General features: G+C 37.7%; 1 protein-coding gene across 1 annotated transcript in view; it reads left to right on the forward strand.

Annotated features, from left to right (window-relative positions):
• Positions 1-12,860, forward strand: part of LOC133571017 (contactin-4-like) — a 443,628-nt gene that overhangs the window by 414,632 nt on the left and 16,136 nt on the right. Inside the window, exons 17-19 of the mRNA XM_061923981.2 lie at positions 4,684-4,754; positions 9,780-10,014; positions 10,218-10,333. Coding sequence (XP_061779965.1) covers positions 4,684-4,754; positions 9,780-10,014; positions 10,218-10,333 — 422 coding nt within the window. The remainder of the gene's footprint in view (positions 1-4,683; positions 4,755-9,779; positions 10,015-10,217; positions 10,334-12,860) is intronic.

Genomic DNA, 12,860 nt, shown 5'->3' on the forward strand with positions numbered 1-12,860 from the left:
TGTCGTCCAGCATTCTGTTTTTGTTTACTTTGCAGCCAGTTCAGTTTGAGTTTCGTTTTGCATAACCATCCCTAAACTTAAATTCCTTTTCTTAGGGGCACTAGCCTTTTGTTTATTTTTGGTTCAAGTATTAGATACCTTTTTTACCTGCACACTGCCTCCCGCATATTGTGATCACGACAAACCATGTTCCCCGACATCTACAAAGCAATTAGCTACCGGCTGCCACCTACTGATATGGAAGAGTATTACACGGTTACTTTGCCGAGCTCTAGACAGCACCGATACTCAACAACAACACATCATTTTGCAGATTATTATTACTGGTTTGTAAAAAATATTTTTAACCCAAATAGGTGAAATGACATCATCTCCCACGGCACACCAGACTGTATCATAGTGGTTGAAAAACACTGCCGTAGGGCATAGATACAACTAGATACGTGGCGAGCAGGCACCATTGTGGCTTTGATCTCCATGCCGTCCTTCTATAACCACCGAATGCCCCGACACTTTGCTCCTGGTCACCAAAGAGGTGTTTCGTATCTACTCATTCATATCTATCTCTCACATTGTTGTTGCACAATGTGGATATTATCCTCTCTCCTGGCTTTTTAATCTACTCGCTAATTTCCTCTTCTCCGCTGATTACTCTCCGCTGTGAGGCAGTTCCAGTTAGACAAGACCTGGGCAAATAAAGGCTTTTCAATCTGGCCCGCCGGACATTCCCAAATAATTCTTCTAGATCTTTAAGATGGAAAGTGTAGCTGCCATTATGATGTGCAGTGATGTTTTCCATTGAACTGTACAAAGTATTTCAATGGTTGGAATCTGAGCTTTTGCAGGATATACTAGTTACTATGGTAATCTAATTAGTTACTATGGTAATTTACGTCACAGCAGCTCAGACGAGGCACCAGGCAGTGTGGGTGGGGAGCGTTTCCACAGAGTGTTTCCAGGGACAGATGCGGAAGGAGTTCTAAAGCTTAGTGATGTATCAGATACATCAGATTGTAGGTGGGCTTTTTTTGTACCCTTTGTGTTCATATTTCGCCGTGTTTGTTGCTTTTTTGTCGCGTTTCGCTTGAGTGTAAAATATGTTGATAGAGAGGGGGTGTGACGTTCATATGTTGTCAATATTCAGTGTTTTATCGTTTATAGTTAATATTGTAAATCCCACATGTACGTTCTGGGCGTCTCATTCAGTAAAAAAAACGTTAAATTCCATTCCGTTTTTAGCATTCTATCAGACATTATTGTGAGGTTTTGTATTAGTGTTCCTAGAAATCAGATATACCGGCCCCCGGACAAATTTTTTTCTCTAAATTTAGCCCCCCGAGTCAACATACTAGCCCAGGCCTGAGTTAGACCGCTGATGAGGTGCGCAAAGTTTTTATTCTATTGTTTCACTACCCTCCAAATCATCTTGGGAAACCTGACATACGCCTAAAGAAAGAAAGACTTTAGTATGGGGAACATATTCACCATTAATTAGTTGCTTATTAACATGCAAATTAGTAACATATTAGCTCTTAATTAGTCATTATTAAGTACTTATTAATGCCTTATTCTGCATGGCCTTATTATACAACAACCCTAACCCTAACCAAATAACTCTAAATTAAGTCTTTGTTACTTACAATATGTTCCCCTAGTGTCCAAATACCCCTAAACCTCTAACCCTAACCTTAACCCTAACCAAATAACTCTAAATTAAGTCTTTGTTGCTTACAATATGTTCCCCTAGTGTTCAAATACCCCTAACCCTCTAACCCTAACCCTAACCAAATAACTCTAAATTAAGTCTTTGTTACTTACAATATGTTCCCCTTAGTGTCCAAATACCCCTAACCCTCTAACCCTAACCTTAACCCTAACCAAATAACTCTAAATTAAGTCTTTGTTGCTTAAAATATGTTCCCCTAGTGTCCAAATACCCCTAACCCTCTAACCCTAACCCTAACCTAAACTAAATAACTTACAATATGTTCCCCTAGTGTCCAAATACCCCTAACCCTCTAATCCTAACCCTAACCTTAACTAAATAACTTACAATATGTTCCCCTAGTGTCCAAATACCCCTAACCCACTAACCCTAACCAAATAACTCTAAATCAAGTCTTTGTTGCTTACAACATGTTCCCCTACTGTCCAAATACCCTTAACCCTCTAACCCTAACCAAATAACTCTAAATTAAGTCTTTGTTACTTACAATATGTTCCCCTAGTGTCCAAATACCTCTAACCCTCTAATCCTAACCCTAACCTTAACTAAATAACTTACAATATGTTCCCCTAGTGTCCAAATACCCCTAACCCTCTAACCCTAACCAAATAACTCTAAATTAAGTCTTTGTTGCTTACAATATGTTCCCCTAGTGTCCAAATACCCCTAACCCTCTAACCCTAACCCTAACCAAATAACTTTAAATTAAGTCTTTGTTACTTACAATATGTTCCCCTAGCGTCCAAATACCTCTAACCCTCTAATCCTAACCCTAACCTTAACCAAATAACTTACAATATGTTCCCCTAGTGTCTAAATACCCCTAACCCTCTAACCCTAACCCTAACCCTAACCAAATAACTCTAAATTAAGTCTTTGTTGCTTACAATATGTTCCCCTAGTGTTCAAATACCCCTAACCCTCTAACCCTAACCCTAACCAAATAACTCTAAATTAAGTCTTTGTTACTTACAATATGTTCCCCTTAGTGTCCAAATACCCCTAACCCTCTAACCCTAACCTTAACCCTAACCAAATAACTCTAAATTAAGTCTTTGTTGCTTAAAATATGTTCCCCTAGTGTCCAAATACCCCTAACCCTCTAACCCTAACCCTAACCTAAACTAAATAACTTACAATATGTTCCCCTAGTGTCCAAATACCCCTAACCCTCTAATCCTAACCCTAACCTTAACTAAATAACTTACAATATGTTCCCCTAGTGTCCAAATACCCCTAACCCACTAACCCTAACCAAATAACTCTAAATCAAGTCTTTGTTGCTTACAACATGTTCCCCTACTGTCCAAATACCCTTAACCCTCTAACCCTAACCAAATAACTCTAAATTAAGTCTTTGTTACTTACAATATGTTCCCCTAGTGTCCAAATACCTCTAACCCTCTAATCCTAACCCTAACCTTAACTAAATAACTTACAATATGTTCCCCTAGTGTCCAAATACCCCTAACCCTCTAACCCTAACCAAATAACTCTAAATTAAGTCTTTGTTGCTTACAATATGTTCCCCTAGTGTCCAAATACCCCTAACCCTCTAACCCTAACCCTAACCAAATAACTCTAAATTAAGTCTTTGTTACTTACAATATGTTCCCCTAGCGTCCAAATACCTCTAACCCTCTAATCCTAACCCTAACCTTAACCAAATAACTTACAATATGTTCCCCTAGTGTCTAAATACCCCTAACCCTCTAACCCTAACCCTAACCCTAACCAAATAACTCTAAATTAAGTCTTTGTTGCTTACAATATGTTCCCCTAGTGTCCAAATACCCCTAACCCTCTAACCCTAACCCTAACCAAATAACTCTAAATTAAGTCTTTGTTACTTACAATATGTTCCCCTAGTGTCCAAATACCCCTAACCCTCTAACCCTAACCCTAACCAAATAACTCTAAATTAAGTCTTTGTTGCTTACAATATGTTCCCCTAGTGTCCAAATACCCCTAACCCTCTAACCCTAACCCTAACCTTAACCAAATAACTTACAATATGTTCTCCGAGTGTCTAAATACCCCTAACCCTCTAACCCTAACCCTAACCCTAACCAAATAACTCTAAATTAAGTCTTTGTTGCTTACAATATGTTCCCCTAGTGTCCAAACACCCCTAACCCTCTAACCCTAAACCTAACCAAATAACTCTAAATTAAGTCTTTGTTGCTTACAATATGTTCCCCTAGTGTCCAAATACCCCTAACCCTCTAACCCTAACCCTAACCTTAACCAAATAACTTACAATATGTTCTCCGAGTGTCTAAATACCCCTAACCCTCTAACCCTAACCCTAACCCTAACCAAATAACTCTAAATTAAGTCTTTGTTGCTTACAATATGTTCCCCTAGTGTCCAAATACCCCTAACCCTCTAACCCTAACCCTAACCTTAACCAAATAACTCTAAATGAAGTCTTTGTTACTTACAATATATTCCCCTAGTGTCCAAATACCTCTAAATTAAGACTTAAAATATATTCCCCATACTAAGTGTTACCGAAAGGCTGTATTTGGTTGACTTTTAGTACTTGTCCCATGTTGATGCCATTCCATCATGAGGCATAGTGCCCACCTCTGCAAAAATGCCTTCTGTATTTTGCAATTCAAGTATTGTAGCACAGCTCCAATTCTAATACCACTCAATGCCTCTCTAGTTACATTTGTTTATTAGCAACAAAGGAAGCTAACAAGCTAAATGATGACAAGTGTTGTAGTTTCTCACCATAGAACACTGCCCCCAGAATTGAAAGGCTGGTGCAGAACTTTGAAAGACTCGTGGCCGTGCCTCAAGAGACCCGCGTAGTGACTAGACAGGGATACAAGAGCCCTGGCTTAGTCCCTCTGTCCCATCCCAAAGTATCACATTGAGCATGATTCCATGTAGGTTTTTGGGGCATAAATCCAAAGCAAGATTAAAATGTATGCCTCTTTTCCCACCAGCTCCAATGGTCACACCAGCTAACGTGAGCGGTGGCGGTGGGAGTCGTTCGGAATTAGTCATCACATGGGAGGTAAGCACTGTATTTTTTAAATATATGTTAAAAATGTATAGCAATAAGGCATTTCTGTGGTCACAATAAGGTTGGTGAGTCATGTTTATACACAAGTATTTGGCCACCCATCCAAATGATCAGAACCCATTGTCCTAATCACTTGGCCTGGCCCCATGGATGACAGAGTCTGGTGTGGATGACTGTATATATATATATATATATATATATATATATATATATATATATATATATATATATATATATATATATATATATATATATATATATATATATATATATAACCCTCTAACCCTAACCCTAACCAAATAACTCTAAATCAAGTCTTTGTTGCTTACAACATGTTCCCCTACTGTCCAAATACCCTTAACCCTCTAACCCTAACCAAATAACTCTAAATTAAGTGTTTGTTACTTACAATAGGTTCCCCTAGTGTCCAAATACCCCTAACCCACTAACCCTAACCCTAACCCTAACCAAATAACTCTAATTTAAGTCTTTGTTACTTACAATATGTTCCCCTAGTGTCCAAATACCCCTAACCCTCTAATCCTAACCCTAACCTTAACTAAATAACTTACAATATGTTCCCCTAGTGTCCAAATACCCCTAACCCTCTAATCCTAACCAAATAACTCTAAATTAAGTCTTTGTTGCTTACAATATGTTCCCTTAGTGTCCAAATACCCCTAAACCTCTAACCCTAACCCTAACCAAATAACTCTAAATTAAGTCTTTGTTGCTTACAATATGTTCCCCTAGTGTCCAAATACCTTTAACCCTCTAATCCTAACCCTAACCTTAACCAAATAACTTACAATATGTTCCCCTAGTGTCCAAATACCCCTAACCCTAACCAAATAACTCTAAATTAAGTCTTTGTTACTTACAATATGTTCCCCTAGTGTCCAAATACCCCTAACCCTCTAATCCTAACCCTAACCTTAACTAAATAACTTACAATATGTTCCCTTAGTGTCCAAATACCCCTAACCCTCTAACCCTAACCAAATAACTCTAAATTAAGTCTTTGTTACTTACAATATGTTCCTCTAGTGTCCAAATACCTCTAACCCTCTAATCCTAACCCTAACCTTAACCAAATAACTTACAATATGTTCCCTTAGTGTCCAAATACCCCTAACCCTCTAACCCTAACCCTAACCTTAACCAAATAACTTACAATATGTTCCCTTAGTGTCCAAATACCCCTAACCCTCTAACCCTAACCAAATAACTCTAAATTAAGTCTTTGTTACTTACAATATGTTCCCCTAGTGTCCAAATACCTCTAACCCTCTAACCCTAACCCTAACCCTAACCAAATAACTCTAAATTAAGTCTTTGTTGCTTACATTATGTTCTCCTAGTGTCCAAATATATATATATATATATATATATATATATATATACAGTCATCCACACCAGACTCTGTCATCCACGGGGCCAGGCCATGGATGACAGCTGTATATATATATATATATGTATATATATATATATATATATATATATATATATATATATATACAGCCGGGCCCCCAGCCAAATTTTTTTAACCCAAGGCGGTCCCTGAGTCAAAAAGACCCCTGTTCTAGAGCTTGACTAAAAGTCCTTAAATCATTGTTTCATGCCAGGTTGTATTTGTTTGGCAAATACTGTTCTTTGAAAGTTTGACTATTGATCAGTAATTAACTAAGACATCCGGATCAAGGTTAGACTTTTTTAAGAACAGGTTTAATTATCCACTTTTTAAATGTCTCTGGTCTGTAGAGTAGCCAGTACATGAATACTGATTGTCTATTATAAGTACAACATTCCTATACCAAATGGCTCTAATAAACAAGTTATAAAGAATTCGAAGATAACTTAAGAAGCCAGTTTTGGAAAAACTACCGCAAACTGTCCAAATTGGCATCGGTCATTACGGCTCTCTTGGACGCCAGCACATTTCTTTGATGGTGGATGCCAACTGACTTCAGGAGGTGGTTGAGTTTGTCTCAAACAGTGACAATTTTTAGTCCAATAATGGGGGTGATAGAAATACATGGTTCAATAGCACAATGACAGCCTGTTTTTTGGGAGTGGGAGAGGGCACTCTGGCATTGAAGAAGAAAAATGCCTTAAATTTTAACACTTGCTTTTCACGCCAATTCCTCTCTAATTTGTGTGATCTTTAAGTTCCTGTTGGGTTTGCACAGTCGCTTAGTGTTCAGCATGTTCACCTCACAGTCCGGAGTTCAAGGGTGGAGTTTTCACGTTTTCTCTCCGGGAATTGGTGGGTTTTCTCCGGGTACTCAGGTTCCTACCACATCCCAAAAATCATGCAGGTTAACTGGAGACTCTGAATTGTGCCCTGTGATTGACTAGTGATCAGTCAAGGGTTGGGTTGTACGGTATACCGGTACCAGTATAGTATCGCCGTACTAATGAATCAAAAACGGTAGGTAATGTTCGGCAGCGCACAATCACGGGGCACTTACAAGCAAAAAAGGGAGAATGGACGCATTTTGACTTAAAAACTGACAATAAAAGTGAAGTTATAACACTGAAACACCCTCAGGAAGAGGTGCTTTAAAACATGGCTAGCTAGATAGCGGCTAATGTCCATCCACAGTGTTTTAGCTTCTTCTAAATCACTAATTCTCGCCTTCATGGCGACAAATAAAGTGAGTTTTTTACAAGTATCATCCCTGCAGGACGAGGAATAGCCATACTTGCCAACCCTCCCAAATTTCCAAAAATCCGAAAATCTTCCGAGACAACCATTCTCCCGAATTTCTCCCGATTTCCAGCCGGACTTAAGGCACGCCCCCTCCAGGTCCATGCGGACCTGAGTGAGGACAGCCTGTCGTCACGTCCGCTTGGCCAACCAAAAAGTAACCTATACCGTATAGTGTTCTGTGGTTACTTTTTGGTTGGCCAACGGTTTACGTTGTATTGCGCACCCTGACGGCAAGTGTGGGAGTCGGTTCTGAAGTATGAAGTAAAGAGACGTAACTTCGTCACCTCGCCTGGTTATTGACTCCAACCCAGAATATTATACTGCCCATACCTATGCTCCTTCAAAGGCTGTGCTACTGGCTGCAAAGCATTGCACTTTCAAATACAACAATGAATAGAGAGGAGTGTTATGTGTGTATATGTGTAAATAAATGAACACTGAAATTCAAGTATTTATTTTATATATATATATATATATATATATATATATATATATATATATATATATATATATATATATATATATATATATATATATATATATATATATATATATATATATATATATATATATATATATATATATACATATATATATTATATATACATACCGGTATATATATATATATATAAATAAAATAAATACTTGACTTTCAGTAAATTCTAGCTATATATATACATATATATATATATATATATATATATATATATACATATATATATATATATATATAAATATAGCTAAAATTCACTGAAAGTCAAGTATTTATTTTATGTATATATATATATATATATATATATACATATATATATATATATATATATATATATATATATATATATATATATATATATATACATGTATATGTATATGTATATATATATATATATATATATATATATATATATATATAATATATATATATATATATATATATATAATATATACATGTATATGTATATATATATATATATATATATATATATATATATATATATATATATATATATATATATATATATGTATATATATATATATATATATATATATATGTATATATATATATATATATATATATATATATATATATATATATATATATATATATATATATATATATATATATATAATATATATATATATAATATATACATAAGAAATACTTGAATTTCAGTGAATTTTAGCTATAAATATACTCCTCCCCCCTTAAAATCCCCCCAAATCTCCCGAATTTGGAGGTCTAAAGGTTGGCAAGTAAACATACTTCACTACACACCGTAGCTCACCGGCGTCACAATGTAAACAAACACCATGGGTGGATCGACACCCAACATCCACTGTAATGATACCAAGTACAGGAGCGTATCTAGTCGATAATACTATGATACATCGATAATTTTAGCATTTTTTAAAATGTATATTTTGTGTATAAACTCGGGAAATACGTCCCTGGAGACACGAGGACTTAAATTATGACCAATGTATGATCCTGTAACTACTTGGTATCGGATTGATACCTAAATGTGTGGTATCATCCAAAACTAATGTAAAGTATCCAAACAACAGAAGAATAAGTGATTATTACATTTTAACAGAAGTGTAGATAGAACATGTTGAAATGGAAAATAACCAGATATTAATAGTAAATGAACAAGTAGATTAATAATCAATTTTCATAATTTTGACAAAATAATAGAATATAAATGACACAATATGTTACTGCATATGTCAGCAGACAAATTAGGAGCCTTTGTTTGCTTACTTACTAGTAAAAGACAAGTTGTCCAGTAGGTTCACTATTTTATTTAAGGACAAACTTGGTCTTTGATTGCAATAAGGAACAGATGTTTAATGTACCATAAGATTTTTTGTTAAAATAATGCAATTTTTTGTGGTCTCCTTTATTTAGAAACGTATCGAAAATAATCGAAATATATTTTGATACCGGTACCAAAATATTGGTATCGAGAAAACCTTAGTCAAGGATGACCCTGCCTCTTGCCATGATTGAATTTGGTTCTTAGTATTATATTGTATAGCTCGGTTGGTAGAGTGGTCGTGCCAGCAACTTGAGGGTTCCAGGTTCGATCCCCGCTTCCGCCATCCTAGTCACTGCCGTTGTGTCCTTGGGCAAGACACTTTACCCACCTTCTCCCAGTGCCACCCACACTGGTTTAAATGTAACTTAGATATTGGGTTTCACTATGTAAAGCGCTTTGAGTCACTAGAGAAAAAGTGCTATATAAATATAATTCACTTAATTTCACTGTATGTGTGACATGTGTGTGTGTTTGCTGTCACAGCCTGTTCCAGAAGAGCTACAGAATGGACCGGGGTTCGGCTATGTTGTGGCTTTCCGACCCCTCGGTGCCACAGGTTGGATGCAGGCCGCCGTACCGTCTGCCGACACATCCAGATACGTCTTCAAAAACGAAAGCATCCAGCCCTTTTCACCTTTTCATGTGAAGGTCGGAGTTTACAACAACGAGGGAGAAGGTCCCTTCGGAACGGTGGCGGCCATCTACTCGGCAGAGGAAGGTGTGCATTGTGGCTTCCGCCAACGCTTTGCTGACTCAGCTATAGGTATTGATCGGAAGAGTGGCCAGGATTTTAGGGAAAACGCATGTTTCTGTTCTTCTGAGGAAGGAAAAAAAAGCGCAGGAAGTACTTTTTAATGTTCCCTCTTTGAGGGCTCATCAAAAATGAGTGCTCCTTCTAAAGTCTTTATACATCAACTTCAGAGCCCGGCCGAGCACCAACGAGGGTACGTGCCAAGAGCCTCTCAGCATCCCAGATTGAAATTGCATGGAAGGCTCTTCCCTGGAATGCAAATAAGAAAAGAGTGCTGGGCTATGAGGTAAACTACAGTGATATTATGTTCCTTGTTTACTGTTTGCGTGCTTTTAGTGCTTGTGAATGCGTGTGCACGGAAAGTATGTTTGTGTGTCTATCTTGTTCTCCTTTATTATTGATGAACGTCTTAGGCTCATGTACAATACCTTGGGCAAAGGAGGGAGAAAAGCTTGCATGCATAATAGTCCACACTAATCCCTAGGCTTTGGGGTTCTCCATTGTCTTTCTTGTTACTTAAGTACTGTGGTATCTTGGTTTAAGAGTTTAAGGGATTGTGTGACAGAACTCGTAACCCAAATCCAGCAAGACTTCTCTGCTGGCCTAACATAACCAGACATAACCATAATTAAAGATATAATTTTTTTTTTTTATTTACTTTTCCCTAAATATCTAAGAGTATTCATATTCTCTTCATGTCATATTATGCTCGTTCCAGTTTTAGTTTGTATCCAATCAGAATTCAGCTAGCTTATGTTGCCATGCTGTACGAAATCTGTCAGAGGCCTTCAGAATTAACAATGCGGGCGTCTGTGCACTGTAAGAGAACGGGGACATATAGTTGTGTACAGGGAGGAGTGGACGGCACAGACCACAAGGGGGCGTAGTTAAACTCTAGATTTATTTAAATACATGCAATATATCCAGTTTTAGTTTGTATCCAATCAGAATTCAGCTAGCTTATGTTGCCATGCTGTACGAAATCTGTCAGAGGCCTTCAGAATTAACAATGCGGGCGTCCGTGCACTGTAAGAGAACGGGGACATATAGTTGTGAACAGGGAGGAGTGGACGGCACACACCACAAGGGGGCGTAGTTAACCTCTAGATTTATTTAAATACATGCAATATATCCAGTTTTAGTTTGTATTTAATCAGAATTCAGCTAGCTTATGTTGCCATGCTGTACGAAATCTGTCAGAGACCTTCAGAATTAACAACGCGGGCGTCCGTGCACTGTAAGAGAACGGGGACATATAGTTGTGTACAGGGAGGAGTGGACGGCACAGACCACAAGGGGGCGTAGTTAACCTCTAGATTTATTTAAATACATGCAATATATCCAGTTTTAGTTTGTATCCAATCAGAATTCAGCTAGCTTATGTTGCCATGCTGTACGAAATCTGTCAGAGACCTTCAGAATTAACAATGCGGGCGTCCGTGCACTGTAAGAGAACGGGGACATATAGTTGTGTACAGGGAGGAGTGGACGGCACAGACCACAAGGGGGCGTAGTTAACCTCTAGATTTATTTAAATACATGCAATATATCCAGTTTTAGTTTGTATCCAATCAGAATTCAGCTAGCTTATGTTGCCATGCTGTACGTAATCTGTCAGAGACCTTCAGAATTAACAATGCGGGCGTCCGTGCACTGTAAGAGAACGGGGACATATAGTTGTGTACAGGGAGGAGTGGACGGCACAGACCACAAGGGGGCGTAGTTAACCTCTAGATTTATTTAAATACATGCAATATATCCAGTTTTAGTTTGTATCCAATCAGAATTCAGCTAGCTTATGTTGCCATGCTGTACGAAATCTGTCAGAGACCTTCAGAATTAACAATGCGGGCGTCCGTGCACTGTAAGAGAACGGGGACATATAGTTGTGTACAGGGAGGAGTGGACGGCACAGACCACAAGGGGGCGTAGTGAACCTCTAGATTTATTTAAATACATGCAATATATCCAGTTTTAGTTTGTATCCAATCAGAATTCAGCTAGCTTATGTTGCCATGCTGTACGAAATCTGTCAGAGACCTTCAGAATTAACAATGCGGGCGTCCGTGCACTGTAAGAGAACGGGGACATATAGTTGTGTACAGGGAGGAGTGGACGGCACAGACCACAAGGGGGCGTAGTTAACCTCTAGATTTATTTAAATACATGCAATATATCCAGTTTTAGTTTGTATCCAATCAGAATTCAGCTAGCTTATGTTGCCATGCTGTACGAAATCTGTCAGAGACCTTCAGAATTAACAATGCGGGCGTCCGTGCACTGTAAGAGAACGGGGACATATAGTTGTGTACATGGAGGAGTGGACGGCACAGACCACAAGGGGGCATAGTTAACCTCTAGATTTATTTAAATACATGCAATATATATATATATATATATATATATATATAAATAACAAATAATGATAAAATAAACCAAGGGAAATTGAGTGTGTCCAAAATGTGTGTGTGAGACTATGTGTGGAGAGTAGCTGTTATGTGTTACCGGGACATGGTCTTTCTGGCGTCACTTCCTCTCCGAACTCAGTTTGTAAACGATCGATGAGTCCACACAGAGCTAAGAGCCGGAGATTCAAGAAATGCACGGCGCACTTACCCGTGTAAAAATTATCCACGGAGGGGAACCTTAAACGATGGGTTAGTGTGGCTTAGGCAAAATACTTATTTGTTTAAGGAGTTATCCGGCTTAGTGTAGACAGGGCCTAAAATCCAAGCAATATGTACATTTTCAGAATGTGCTTGTTCTATTTTTGGCCAAAGTAAAACAATCTGAAGTTGTCTTTCTTTTTAAGT

This window comes from Nerophis lumbriciformis, linkage group LG28 (assembly GCF_033978685.3).
Source record: "Nerophis lumbriciformis linkage group LG28, RoL_Nlum_v2.1, whole genome shotgun sequence".
Lineage (NCBI taxonomy): Eukaryota > Metazoa > Chordata > Actinopteri > Syngnathiformes > Syngnathidae > Nerophis > Nerophis lumbriciformis.